This window comes from Callorhinus ursinus, unplaced genomic scaffold, assembly GCF_003265705.2.
Source record: "Callorhinus ursinus isolate GAN/ISIS: 27379988/994484 unplaced genomic scaffold, GSC_fseal_2.0 scaffold2, whole genome shotgun sequence".
In the NCBI taxonomy this organism is placed as follows: Eukaryota; Metazoa; Chordata; class Mammalia; order Carnivora; family Otariidae; genus Callorhinus; species Callorhinus ursinus.
Window position 1 is genome coordinate 5,364,200 of NW_027397064.1, and position 15,183 is coordinate 5,379,382.

Consider the following 15,183-nt stretch of genomic DNA (forward strand, 5'->3'; position numbering starts at 1 on the left):
AGTAATTATTTTGGTCTTAATGACTTCCTACCGAGTTGCAACCAGAAGTAAAGTAATAAAACGTAACAACCCAAGCCTGTATCACCTAATGTTTGGACTCCTTAGAACTTGAGAGCAAGATTTATCCATGATTAATTATCCGGATTATGTAAATATAACTTGTCACCAAGCAAGTTAAACCAAAGACAATTTGTTTTCCTTGGCTATTGATTTTAGGCTTCCACGCAACTGACCCCCGTCTAGGCCAGGATGTAGGGGAGAACAAAGGCAGGCCTGAAGAAAGAAAACAAGGCTGGCCTTTCTTTTCTTCGTGGTTGCGGTTTGGGGGAGTCACTCGTGTCCACACAAGGGTGACAGCAGAGCGGCAGAGACAGCAAGAGTAGCGACCATGAGCCGAGCCTATGCAAATGCTTTCAGAACGCGACAGACATGAAGACACTTGGAACTGTGCGAAGACCCAGGGCCACAAGAAAATACCAGGATGTGGCAACTGGTTATCACAACCCTTCAAAGATAGAAATGTCCTTTGCCCCAGAAACTCCACTCTTTGGGAAGCACAGAGACGACGAACAGGCGTTTACAGTCAGGCACTCCCAGATCAGCTTCACTTGGCCCCTTTCTATGAGCTCTTGGGCAGCGTGCTTGACCTAAGTTGTGTCACACCCAGTCATCTGTTCATGCTGCAGCTGGGAGGCAGACAAATGATGCTTTTGTAAGCTGTCATTTCTAGGTCAATCATTTATTTACTTTGTAGTGTCAGGAAAATACATCTGAGATTTATTTTCCACATCTGAGGGTATAGAAGAAATGTACATATTCTAAATCGAAAGCAGTCCTGGTATGAAAACCTTTTTTTCCTTATAAATTAATACCTTGTCTGGTGGATGACTCCTCTAACTGAATTCAAACCAGTCCCCTCTGTTTGTAAGAAAACAAAAAACGTTTTACAACCCAGTAAATCACAATTCTAATACTATATTCCAGAATATTTTTTCAGTAGAAAAGGAACACACTGTGGACTAGAAGCAAAGGGAATTCAGTCATTAAAATATCCACCACTCTTAACACAAACCTTCAGATCTTGGGGGAGATCCTCCACCCCAACTCCAGATCGGGGAAAGTTCCAAACAGATTCAATCCCTTTTGCTCCAAGAAACGGCTGTTTTCAGTTAGGCTTTAGAGGTTTGCCCACACCTCCACTCAAAGTCACACACCAAGAACGGAGAGCAAGAGAAAGAACCCCAGCCCAGCGATACACTCCAAGAGGCCCAACGAGGGGTAGAAAACGGATCAAGGTGTCAAGGGGGAAGCAGCAAGGCAGTCATTCATGCAGGATGCAGAAGTTATCCACACAGGGCGCCAAAGCCGATGAGGAGCAGAAGCTGGAGCAACCTTTGGGGAGGTAACCAGTGCGTTTAGTGGCTCCCCTACATCTTTAGGTTTCCTTTCTACAATCTATAAAACGATTTTACAGAAATAAGACCACGATAAAACCACTTTAAAAGCGCAAATCCAATTACTAAGAGCAGGTGTGATTGGAATAGCTCTACTTACTGTTCAACAGGTAGAGGTTCCTTTGCTGCTTCTGCAAGCTCTTTCTGCAGCCGGGCTTGCCGCCTCCTATTGAAGAAAGCCACTAGTTATGTCTGCTTCAACAAAGCATGGCGTTTCAGCCCTCAGTAAACTACTAGCTCTCATTAACACACTTGAATAGTCAGTCAGTGCACCTAAAATAACTGCCCTGGGCAAAGATACCAAAGTCCCAAACCCACACCAGTAATGTCAGTTAAGGAACCCTGTTAGAAAGGATTCCAGAGCAAAGCCCGGAAGAGGGATTATGTCATTAGAGAGAGCAGTGACCTGGCAAGAAAGAAGCCTGCCCGTCGTGACCCGGGGCCTCTCAGGACAGAAAGGCGCATCAGGTTTATCCAGGGTTAGTGACCATCAAGAGCTAGCTTCCTGCAGCAAATAGTCTGACACCAACATATCAAGAGCATGAAAAGTTAACAGTTAAGATTTACTTAGATTTTACTTGTCCCTGACTTGGTATTGGTATTGTTATCTCCAGGGTTTAACTCATTTAATCCTTGTAACAGTGCTTTGAGATTCAGCACTACTTTACAGATAAGGAAACTGAGGTATGAGATTCTTGAACTGTCAAAACGCACATGGCTTCACTTACCAGCGCTGGACACAGACGTCTCAGCTGTGGGCCATTTTTTTTTGTTTAAGATTACTTATTTTGGGGGGGGAGGGGCAGAGAGAGAGGGAGTAAGAGAAACCTCAAGCAGACTCCCCACTGAGCGCGGAGCCCCACATGGGGCTCAATCATGAACTGAGCCGAAAATCAAGAGTAGGTGGCTGATTAACTGACTGAGCCACCCAGGCACCCCTCGGCTGTGGACAAATTTTCATGTGGCCCAACAGTCAAGTCCACTATTTCCCCTTCTCAGAATAATTTGTCTCTCCCCAAGTCCTAAATTCAGGATCTCCTCCATTTTTAACCTTGGCCTCGTTTTTCTCTTCCATGGCAATTTAATCTCTAACTGTGGTTTCACCCTCTATGTGGAGAACCCCTAATCCGGAACTCTAGCACTGCTATTAAGCCCCAATCAAGAATTCTGCCGGAATTTTTTTTGTAAAGCTTCTACCACAGTGTTAATTCTCAAAACAGGGAGAAGTCCTCTAGGTGGCATATCTGAATCATGGGAAGGGATGAGGTCGCAGCTTATACTCCTACTAATTTTATTATTTTTTATTTATTTAAATTTTTAAAAATTTATTTGACAGCACAAGAGGGGGAGCAGCAGCAGGAGAGGGAGAAGCAGGCTTCCTACTGAGCAGGAAGCCCAACTCAGGGCCCAATCCCAGGACCCTGGGATCATGATCTGAGCTGAAGGCAGACGCATAACTGACTGAACCACCCAGGCGCCCCTATTTTTTTTTTAAAGATTTATATATTTATTTGAAGGAGAAAAAGTGCGAGCACGTGTGCACACACACAAACAAGTGGGAGGAGGGGCAGAGGGGGAGAGGGACAAGCAGACTGCCCCCTGAGCATGGAGCCCGACGTGGGGCTCAATCTCACGACCCTGAGATCAGGACCTGAGCTGAAATCAAGAGTCAGACACTTAACCGACGTGTGTCACCTACGCGCTACACTCTTAATTTTATAACTAGAAGATGAAAACTAAGTTTTACAGAACAAATGACAGAGCTTAATAATTTTTTCTTAGCTGAAATAGATGACCCATGAACTACCTTTGAGGGAAAACCAGAATCTCAGTGTGGGGCATGTAACAACTCCTCTCCTGGAAAGGCACCTGCTGTAAGGGAGGGCTAAAGGATAGACCTAGGGTCACAGGCAGGACAAAGCACCTGCAGCTCCTCCTTCATTAAAATAGCCAAAAAGCAAGCACCTGCTTTAATAGTTCAAATATTCCCCGAGGGCATCCAATACATCAGCCACTGTGACTGTGAAGACATACACCTCAGCCTAGAGAGGGAGGCAGAACATGAACAGCTGCTTCAAAACATGAAATGTACCATGCTACCACTCAGGTAAACAAAGGCTACTAGGAGAACATCTAACCTGGGGATCGGCAGGGAGGAGGGAAAGCTTCTAAGGAGTAAAGTGGGAGCAAAGTGAAGAAACCTCAGGCTCCGCCTACACAATCAGATGAGACTACACCCAGGGGCAAATCCCTAGGAAAACATTACAAAGGAAGGAACAAGGGCAAACATGTAATATGCCTTGCACCCCATGTTCAATAGGAAGTCTGTATTATTCTCCTGTCCGCTGTGATGACCAAGGACCCTTCCTTAGCTTAACCACATGCCTGCCTGCTTCTCCCTTGGCAGGTGTTCAACACACTGCACTGACTTCCAGGTGACCCTGGTGAGTTCACTGCCTTTAAGCTGCCTAAGGACTCCACTGCATAGGCCAAGCTATTTTACTTAAACATGAGGGGCGCCTGGCTGGCTCGGTCCGTAGAGCACGTGACTCTCGATCCTGGGGTTGTGAGTTTGAGCCCCATGTTGGGTGCAGAGATTGCTTAAAAATAAAATCTTAAAAAAAAAAAAAGTAAACACAAGACAGAAAAAGGGAAAGCTCATTTTTTAATACGATAGAAACTTAAAAAAAGTTAGAAAATACAGAGAAGTATAAAATGAGAAAAGCCAGTCTCACCACGAAGAAATAACACCATTAACAGTATAATTCCTTTTTAATCTTTCGAATTCATTCAAATTTTGTATCACATCCTATGAAAAGATTTCCTAGCTTATTTTTAGTTATATTAATTATATGCATTTTCTCGGGTCACTAAGTACTCCTAAGACACGTATTTTTAGATGACTTTGTAAAACCGCACTGTATGAAAATATAACAATTTATTTCTCCCCGGAGGGAGATACTGCTTATTTTTCACTACTATGAGTAATGTGCCATCACAAAATAATACCCATGACCAAGTCTCAGGACTTGCTTAGGTTGAAGTCCAACAAGTGGGAACACTTCTCAGGTCACGGCCAGGTGCCCTTCAGATGGTGGTGGAATGGGCTTCCCATGGACAATGTGAAGGGGCTTCCCCCTTCCTCCCAACAGCCCTCTGGGCCAGCTTCCCTGACTGTGTACACGCCTGCTTTCAGCAACTCCCTGTACCTCATGCCTGTCAGAGGGCTCGCCTGTCTTATCAGCTCCACGTTAGGGTATTTACATGACAATCTCATGTCCTCGATTATTTCTGTGTTCTTTTAAGAAATCTGAATTTTTTTTTTTTAAAGATTTTATTTATTTATTTCAGAGAGAGAGAGAATGAGAGATAGAAAGCACAAGAGGGAAGAGGGTCAGAGGGTCAGAGGGAGAAGCAGACTCCCTGCTGAGCAGGAAGCCCGATGTGGGACTCGATCCCGGGACTCCAGGATCATGACCTGAGCCGAAGGCAGTTGCTTAACCAACTGAGCCACCCAGGCGCCCCAAGAAATCTGAAAATTTTATACAGTCCACTTTTTATTTCTATTATTTTTAATGTTTGGAAAGTACTCATACTATTTAGAAATTTTTCATAAAATAAAGAGCAGATAATCACATTTTTTTACCTCTACCTTATGTTTTCAGTTTTTATACAGATTCTCAAATCAACTTGAATATTATTTGGTAGGATTAGTTATCATTATTACTTACGACTCTCCTGTTTTCATTCTTTTAGATTAACTGCAACAATCTTCTCAAACCCTAAAGACACGGCTTTAAAGTCGTATGTTCTAATCTGTTGACCACTTAGTGTTGGTTTTCTCGGTGGATTTTCTTAGGCTTTCTAGGTGGATGAACATGAGCCCCCACCCTTTCTAGTGGCCTTGCATTCTGTGTCCTACCTGGTCAGATGGCCAAAACATCGCTCAGAGCTGGAGACAGTGAGCCCTTCCTTCTTCTGTTCCTGGGTGTATGTTGGGACTCTCGGTGGGAATTTTCAACACACACATTTCCCTCCACCAAGACCAACTCCTGGTGTCCAGGGTGGAAGGCTTCCCTGTTAAGAACCCTATCAGCTGTTGGTTGCAGACAGGTGTTTTTATTAAAAGCTTTTTTCCAAGTTTAAGGGTTTTTATCAGGACTGGGAACTGAATCTGAGCAAATGGCATTTTTGGGTTCTACTAAAGTGGCTCTATAGTTTATCATCCAAGGTGATAGATTTAACTGATTTCCAGATACACCATCTTTTAATTCCTGGGATAAATCCTAGTAGGACTGCAGTGAATTTAAAAAAAAAAAAAAAAAAAAGGTACCGGGGCACCTGGGTGGCTCACTCAGTTAAGCATCTGACTCTTGATTTCGGCTCACGTTATGATTTCGGGGTCGTGGGATGGAGCTCAGTATCAGTCTCTGCACTGGGTGTGGAGCGTGAGATTTTTCTCTCTTCCTCTGCTCCCCCTCACCCCACCCCTTGTGCATGTACACACTCTCTTTAAAAAAAAAAAAGGTACCAGTGAATCTTAGGAATTTCACATCTATATTTCGTGAGATTAGACTGTAGTCTTCTTGTTATACTACCAAGAGCCTTGGTATGGGTGTGGGTGGTTTTATAAAACTAGGGATGGGGGAAATTCCAATCTTTTTCTAATTTTGATTGACCTTTTAAGATTTTTATTTATTTATTTGACAGAGAGAGACACAGTGAGAGAGGGAACACAAGCAAGGAGAGTGGGAGAGGGAGAAGCAGGCCTCCCCGCGGAGCAGGGAGCCCGATGTGGGGCTCGATCCCAGGACCCTGGGATCATGACCTGAGCTGAAGGCAGACGCTTAACGACTGAGCCACCCAGGCACCCCTCTGATTGACCTTCTATTGTTCAAGAATTAGCTTTTCTTCGAAACACTGAAAAGAATTCACTGGCAAAAATTGTATGGGTCAAAGCCCTTTTGGAAGGTAATCCTCTGCTCAGCTGTAAAACTGTCTTATAAACGCAAATCTTTTACATGCACCACTGCGATTTCTGATTTTATTAGTGTTTTCTGGCCAGCTGTCCCCTTCTCCCTCATCAGAGCTGCCAGGTTCATTTTTGTCTTTTCAGAGAACCAGGCTCTACTTTATTAAAAATGGAAACCACTACCTGTGGAACTGATGTCTCACCTTGAATCTTTTTCATTCTCTGCATTTAGGCGATTGGCTTCCTGGGCTTTCTCGGCCATCCACCTGGTGACCAGCTCCTGGTTCTCTTCAGTAGTTTTCCTCAGTTTCTCCTCCAAGGCAGTAAACGTGATCTGCAGGGCATCATATTCGTCCTTCAGAGTCTGGTTGGCTCTTTCGAGGTCCTGAAGCTTACTGCGTAGTTCTTGGCACTCCGTCTCCAGGTCAGAGATAGTCTGCAAGCATTCTGCAATTCTGAAAGCGGGACGTGGAGAAGAGGTATGGGGCCACTCCAGAGCCGAATGAGGAGCCAGAGTGCCTGGCCAGGTGCTGGAGCTCTGTGAGCATGGGCCCCCTATAATAACCTTAGCCACCACAGCGGGTGCACGGAGGACTCTTCACATTTACAAACATCTCATTTAGCCAAGCCTAGCCCCAGTGGTTTACAGGACAAGCCCATCAGGAGAGGAATTACCTAGGGTGAAATTCATCCAGGGTATGACTAGAAAAGCAGGATCTGAAGAGGGAACTTTTGATGCCTGAATAGAGTACTAACAGGGGCTTAAAAGGAGGCTAGAAATTCTGCACATTCCATCGGTTCTATCACACAATGAGCAAAGACGCCTTTCTAAGCCTTCAGAGACCCCTGTCTGCAGAGCAAGGGAAAAAGGCATAGATGAAACCTAGGCTCCCCTCCAGCTCAAAGGTCCTAGGATTTGGAATCCCAGGTTTCTCCCTGATCAAGAATTACCCTGCCGACAAACTCATCCCTGTTTCCAAGGGCCACAGGCTCACATACCCTGGCCCCATCTCCACCACAGAAGATGCCAGCTCTCCTATGCAGTGGCCAGAGGGAGAGCCACGAATGCTTCAGGGACACTCACAAGGGCCAAAGGTACCCCCCAGGGGCATACTGGAAACCTGGAAGATTGAGGGCACTGTCCTTGCCTCTGCCATCCTTAGAGCGGGTAGAAAAAAATCCTAGGTTATGCATGCACAGAAATGACGTTCTTCCTGAGTCCCCTGGGGTGACCGTTTGCCAGCAATCACCACCGGCCCCGCCCACAAGAGTACAGTAAACAGAGTGCAACCCCGTGGCCAGCCCCGGGAGGGTGTCATCTCTACTCACTTTGCTTCATTCATCTGCATCTCCCTGTCCTTCTGCTGCATTTGGTTATTCAGGTCAATCACCAATTGAGCTAACTGCGGGGGAAGAACACTTGCATCAGTGAGAGATCTCAGGACCTCAGTAGGAAACTAAACAACAGTGGGCTCTTTTATTTTTAGGAAAGAAAAGGTGCCCTGCTGGGTTGGGCCAAGGCACCAAGAAGAAACAAGCTGGGTGGCAGTGAGGAGCAGGAGGGTCGATGGGGATGCTCATGGGAACAATGGGAAATAGCACAGGTCACTGCCAGGTTCCCGCTGAGGACCCGTCTGTCCCCCTCCCACTGCAGCCACCTATCACGCTCTTTGGCTGATAAAATGATCAATTCAGCTGCATTGATGAGAACTTGCATTTTCTCATAATTTGCCATCAAACAGCCACCCACGATTAACAAAGCCCAGGACTTTTTCCATAATGAATTTCTCAGAAATTGAAGGGTTCGCTCTCAAACACTTTAGGAAGGTATTAGTGAGATCTGCCCTGGAACAGGCAGCAGGCTTCTTTCCTTTGGAAGTTTCTCCACTTGTACCTTTCATGCCACCTGGGAGTGTGGTGACCGGCAGTTACCCCAGTGGCTTGCCCTCTTGCTGATAGAGGGAAAGCCCTCAGCTGTCCCGATGCTGCATTCCCAGAGAGAGTACGATGCCACATGCAGCCAGGACGGCTGCAAATTCTAGTGCAACGCCCGCCCGCCCGCTTGTCCTCCCCACCGCGGGGCCCGCACAGAGCAGAGACGGGGAGTGGCTATCGGTACCTCCCCACGCTTCTTGTGTAGTTCGGTCAGTTCTTCTTGGTGTTTAATCCTCAGCTGGGCCATCTCTTGTAGCTGACTATCATTCCAGGCACCATCGTGTCCGGGACTAGGTCCCCAAACCAGGCAGATGACAGAACGTGCAAAAAAGAGAGGAAAGAAAAAAAAAATCAGACCCCAAACCTCTTCAGTCCGGCAGTGAAACAGTAACCTCAGAATTTCGAACCTGTACGTGACAACACAGCCAAAAAAGCCGTTCACTTTCTCCGGGCCAATGTGGTTCTAAGCCACTACAAACCTGATGTAGAAAGTAGGAAACGTGAGACACACGGTCAAATAAACCAACCACAACCCAAACCACAGGTCGTGTCAGGAACAAGGCATGGATTCCAGATGAGGTTTCGGTAAACATGGAGGAGACAACAAGGTCCAGTCACTCGACAAATGTTTGAGTGCCAACTACATGCCAGGCAGTGACCTTGGACCCGGGGAGAAGGCAGTGAACACAAAGCTTTGCTTTCAGGCGACCGATAAATGGTTAAGAGAAGACAGACAACAAATAAGTAAACACGTGGGGTCCAGTGGTCAGATGTGCCGTGAAGAGAAACTAAGCAGGGTAAAGAAGGGGACGGAGCAACAGGGCTCCTGTTCTGTGCAGGGCACTCAGAGAAGGCTTCTCTGAGAGAACATCACCGCAGACCGGAAGAAAGTGAGGAGCAAGCCACGCGGCTCCTGGAGGCTGGGCCCTCACGCGCAGAGGGAACGCCGAGGGTCAGAAAGGCCTGGAGAAGGCAGCACAGCTGGTGTCCTCGGAGAAAGTACAAGCAGAGCCCCGCGTCCGGGAGGGTGGAAAAGACAGGCAGGGAGGAGGCGGGGAGACCATGCAGAGCCTCCCAGGCTCCTCTAGGGACCGTGACTGGAAGACGCCGCAGTGCTGTGAGCAGAGGAATAACAAGTTGTAAAAGGACTGCCATGGTGCTGAGTGGAGAGCAGGCTGCCGGGGGGCAGGGGCAGAAACACGGAGGCCCGTTAGTGAGCTGTTCCGAAGGCCAGCTCAGATCAAGGTGGTAGCAGTAGAAGCGGGGAGGTGTGGTCCGATCCTAGATCCGTTCTGAAGAGACAGCCCACAGCATTTGCCTTCTGAGTTAGCTGTGGAGTCTAACAGAAAAGCAGGACACGATGAGGACCTCAATGTTCCGGGCCTGAGCAACTGAGAAAGATGCAGGTGCCACCTACTGAGATGGGAAAGACTAGGGCCTGGGAGGAGGCCTGAAGAGTGCAGTGTGGACACCCATGGGGGTGTGTGGAGTGGAAACTGGGTACCGGAGTCTGCACGTCAAGTACAGAGGTCCAAGCCAGAGGCGGACAAGTAGAAGTTGTCAGCAAACAGACATATCTGAAGCCACAGAACTCAGCTCAGACGCCCTCAAGAGTCGATGTTGTTTTGCATCCCACGTCAGAAACAGCAGGTGACCGAACTGTGCGTTTTCAGTTCAGGACTGGGGTTTTGGCTGCAGCTACAGAGGAGAACCATCAGATGACAGACATTTGAGCCACCACCCAGGGAAAGCACAAGATGGAGATGCTGGAAAAGCAGGACACGAGCACCCGAAGGGAGGGGGAGAAGAGCCCTATCATAAACAAGAGGGGAGGGAGTAGTGTGACACCCCCTCCTGACGTCACCCTTGATGTCTAAAGGTATTTTTAAGACATATTCTAAGCCCATCCTAATACCTCATCCTTTGAGGCAACCTAATACTTCCCCATCTTTGCCCACGAAGTAGAAGCCAAGAGATTAGAAAGTGGAACACACTGTACAAGAAGCCATTCTAAATTAGGCAGGAGGACTAGAAATTATTTTTATCAAATCCTCTTATGTTAATGCAAAGCCCTGTGAAATATGCAAATGTAAAACTAGTCCCTTCTCCAAAGAGCAGGGCACTCACTGCACGCCTGGTGCTGCAGATGGACTCCGGAGCAGCCATGGTCTAAGGCAGTGATTCTCAGGATCACCCAATTACAGATTATGGGCTCTACCCACCGCCCCCCCCCCCGACTTTCTGAAACAGTAGGTCTGGTGTGGGGCCCAAGATTCTGCATTTCTAACAATTCGCCAGATGCTGCCATCTAGGAAGCACACATAGAAAATGCCTGGAATTAACTACTTCTGTGCTATAATCTATGCAGAAAGCAAAGGGATTAAGACACTTCAAAAGGGACTCAGATAATTGATCCAGATAAAGCTTTTTAAGCATGGGTTGTAGTGTTTTAAGAATAACTACGATAATACGGACAGAACTTAAGGAGAGACAGAAGGGAGGAAACCACCAGGCCCATCTTCTGTAAATACCCTTGTGGCGCCATCAAACACCCCCTTGAGCTGGTCTCCCCGCACTGGACTAAGGGACAGACCCACAAGAGCGTGTGAATGAAGAATGAACATGTCTGAGTGACTACCAACGAGGAGGGCCAGGACACTGAGGGGAAAGAGGAATCATAGATAACTTGTGGAAAATAAAGAAAACCATTAATAAAAACAAGGCGCTCAGGAGGAGAGGCCTGATTAGGAGCTCGAGTTCTCAGGAAAGGAAGGACCTGCAATTAAATTACCATTCCAGTGATATTCAGTCAAAAGAATTGTTGTATATTTATTTATAGCAACCTTCCAAGCAAATGAGCTTGACAGACCAAGAAAGGATAGAGAAATATAGTCACCAAGAGTCTAACTAGGCAGAAACAAACTATTTCAAGTTTTCAGTTGATTGAATTTAGATGAAAAAGGTAAAATGGCATTTTCTATACCTAATATTGACCAGAACACTGCAATTAATATTTTAAATACTATAGGAGCTCTCTCAGGGCCACAGGCCAAGAACAATCGCTTGAATTTATTACTAAGCAAGGACAGAACCTGGGCTGGACCATCTGTTTCTCTTTCCCCCTCTGGCCGGCCATGAGACCAGATGAGGAAACATGGATGGCAGGCAGTTATAGAGCAGATTCAGCTACAGGTATAAATAAATTCGGCTATACCTCGCATTTCTGGGCTTTAAAAAACTCTTAAATTACTACCAACTTATTCTTACAGTTGCTAAATGTTAGCTGATATGCAAAAAAGTACATAAATTCTAGAGCAATAATGGGTACTGTTCCCATATGGACTCTCAAATTTAATATGCAAACATGATAAACATCTGGAAAGAGACAGTAAGACTATAGAATGATTCTATTTAAACTGTTTGTGATGAAGTCTGACTTTTGGATTTTTTTGGACCATGATCCTCAAAAAGAAATACAGCTTACGGGGTACCTGGGTGGCTCAGCCGGTTAGGTGTCTGCCTTCAGCTCAGGTCATGATCCCGGGGTCCTGGGATCGAGACCCGCGTTGGGCTCCCTGCTCAGCGGGGAGTTTGCTTCTCCCTCTCCCTCTGACCCTCCCCCTGCTCATGTGTACTCTCTAAGAAAAAAACTTTAAAAAAGAAAAAAAAATAGTTTACATGAATGACCCATGTAAACACATCAAACTCCCCACCATGAACACATATGTTCGTATTTAATCAAACAATAGTTGTCCTTTCTATTAAAATGCAGGTTTTTCCTAATCTTTCTTTAAAAAAAAAAAAAAAAGGAAAGCTTGCTGCAACCTGCTAGCTTAATTTCACACTCTATTAAAATATGATGAAAACCAATGAACTTAAAAAGGATCAAATAGACCTGTGTTGTATAAAAAGCACTTTATGCGCCAGCCAATCCTGTATTAACAAGATCTATAAATCTGCTCAAGAATGCTTACTGGTGTGATTATTTAGAAAAAGCAAACCCAGCAGGCTGAAGGAGGAATTGGCCCAGTTACCCGCCCTGAGTGACTTCTCAGGGTTACAGCACCTACTGATAAGCCTTCTGGGTGGGTACGTACCCTCAGAGAGGATTTTAGTTACTTGGCTTCACAAGTTCTTTTTTTTTTTTTTTTTTAAAGATTTTTATTTATTTATTTGAGAGAGAATGAAAGAGAGAGAGAGCACATGAGAGGGAAGAGGGTCAGAGGGAGAAGCAGGTTCCCTGCTGAGCAGGGAGCCCGATGCGGGACTCGATCCCGGGATTCCAGGATCATGACCTGAGCCGAAGCAGTTGCTTAACCGACTGAGCCACCCAGGTGCCCGCTTCACAAGTTCTTATCTGAAAGGAACTGACAAAAACTGGAGCACAGACACAGTACCTCTCAATTAGAGAAGTGACAGCTGAACTGAGAACCGTTTCAACTGAAGAGACACAAGCAACACAGGATAGTTTCAAAATACCTTATCTCATGCCTGTTGGGGATGTCATGCTTTTCAGCTTGCAGCTTATGGGCCAGCACTGAATGAAGATCTGACTTTTCTAGCAACTTGTTATCTATTAAAAAGGAAAAGAAGAAGAAAAATTATTTATTATAACTAATATATACCTTATTACTACTTAATATCCTATAAATATCTGGACCAAAAAAACCAACAGGGGACAGCTGGGTAGGTTTCACTTTCATTAGGTGTCAAAGTACCAGGTGCTGCACTTTGACAGCAATTGTAGCAACTGTCCAAAACCCAGAAACATACACTCCTTTGAAGTTTCTTGGCCTAAGCACAAATGGGCCGGCCAAAGGAACCTGTGGAAACATCCCTACAAGAATGTCCCCCACTTACCTATGTTTATCTCAGGAGTCAAAAAACAAAACAAAACAAACAAAAAAACACCCTGGAAAAATGAAATGTTATGCACCTCTAAGCAATGTGAAAGAGCTTATTATTACATTTGGAAAATGTAATTTTTAGATCAGGGCACCAGAGACACAAATATGAACAAGGAGCTCAAGTATAGCAGAGGGTCAGGTATAAAAAGAACTAGGAGAGTGATCTTTCTTTCCTCATATCCTTGGACGGTTTTACAGGTGAGGATGACAGAGTCCAGGCGGGAGGGCTAGCAGTTATCTTGCAAGTGGATAGGAATGAAAGTTGGAACCAACACATGAAAGAGCAGAATGGAAAATTCAGATCTTTTCTTAGTGGCAATGGTAAAATAAACGATTTTAAAAGCAGGCAGTGACATAAACAGACATTTACTAGTAAAAAGTCAAAGATTATTCTGAAGTTCCTTGCTCAGGTGACTGGCTGTTAGATGCTAATTGTCAAAGAACACAAAAGAGTGGAGAACCTAAGGAAGAAAATGAATTTTCTTTCTGAAAGTAACAAATGTGACAGGAAACATGGTGGAGTTCAAAGTACAAGTAGTTAGGAATGACAGTCACACAGGGACAGGCAAGGTGGGAGGGGGCACTAAGCGAAATAAGAGACTGATCATGGGAAACTTGTTGAATAGCTACATTTGATGGGGACTGTCACACATCCTAAAAGTCTGAGATCAGAACTGCTCTAGAACAAAATTTTGATAGGGTTTATGCTAGTGAATATTGCTGTTGGAAGGGCTTATCTTTCTTCTTAAAGAGTCTTGAGTCTCAATTCTCTTTTATATATGGAAATGGAACTCCTGGGCCGAAACAGAAATATTCTTGATTTAGATTAATTTAACCAAGCAGTTCAGCAGAACAGGGAAGTATGGTTCCAACCCTGGGTGTTCACTCACATCAAAGGGTTCTAATTAAGATCTTCAAAATGTCACACCAGAGCTGGGCGCCCTGTGATATTAGGTCTTTCAAAGGACAGGAGGTACCCTCCTTAAAAGTCCCTCTCACTAAAGAGAAGGATCCAGCTGAAGGGAAAGCTGCCACCTGTCCTCACAGTCTCTTTTCACCTTTCTCTTTAGGTTCAGAGGCAGGGGCTGAACTTGAACCTGACTGGCCTGGGAAGGCAAGAGGACAGAAGTGAAGGTGTTCCACAGGCAAAATGGAAGTGACCCCCCAAATGTCAATCACTGACCTAAAGAGAAAAACTCTAACAGGCAAAGGTTGTCTTGCTTTCCAGCCCCCTAACCGCCTCTCGTATCAGTCTGGGCTCCCAGCCCCTCTGGCATGTGCTATTTACCACAGCTGTTTCATGATGTGTTCCCTCTCCAGGATGATCATCTTCTGACCTTTCTCCTACATCCTCCCCCCTCCCATCAAAATGACTATTTTCAATGCAGAAAAACCATTCAATCTCTGTCAATGCAATTACAGCAACTTCTGTTTATAGACTATTTCGTAAACGGCTTTCAAAGCACTTATACACAGTTTTTACGAAGCAGGCAGGGCAAGCTTCGCCCCTTTTATAGATGCAGCAAACCAGACTCAGAAAGGTAAGTGAAAAGATCAGTAAGGTGTGGAGTCAGACTTCCAGCCCAATGTGACTGTTAAGTGTATTTTAGCTTTTAAGACAAAGCATCCAATAAACACCTGACCACCTGAATTTATATAACCCATGTGGGAATCACGTTTGAGTGGGAGGGGCTTTCTGTGCTTCTGGCTGTGAGGATCTCTTATAGTACAAGGAATAAGCACAAGAGCGGTACATCATCTCGCTTTTCTTCCATCTTTTTAAGAGGGTGGGTTCAGTGAAAGCAAGGAAGGGTCATTTCTTCGGAACCCCAGTGAGAAAAAAAAGCAAAAGTTAGGAGCCATCAAGTCTGTGTTCAAATCCAGGCTCCAACGTGAATCTGCTTTGCCTACCCAA

At 45.4% G+C, this 15,183-nt stretch overlaps 1 protein-coding gene across 3 annotated transcripts in view; it reads right to left on the reverse strand.

The window, feature by feature from the left end:
• Window positions 1–15,183, reverse strand: part of ATG16L1 (autophagy related 16 like 1) — a 37,020-nt gene that overhangs the window by 20,324 nt on the left and 1,513 nt on the right. For all 3 annotated transcript variants that reach the window (XM_073877028.1, XM_025889334.2, XM_025889324.2), the window contains exons 2-6: window positions 12,841–12,934; window positions 8,546–8,651; window positions 7,756–7,829; window positions 6,630–6,881; window positions 1,555–1,620 (exon numbers count right to left, since the gene is read on the reverse strand). In XM_073877028.1, coding sequence (XP_073733129.1) covers window positions 1,555–1,620; window positions 6,630–6,881; window positions 7,756–7,829; window positions 8,546–8,651; window positions 12,841–12,934 — 592 coding nt within the window. The remainder of the gene's footprint in view (window positions 1–1,554; window positions 1,621–6,629; window positions 6,882–7,755; window positions 7,830–8,545; window positions 8,652–12,840; window positions 12,935–15,183) is intronic.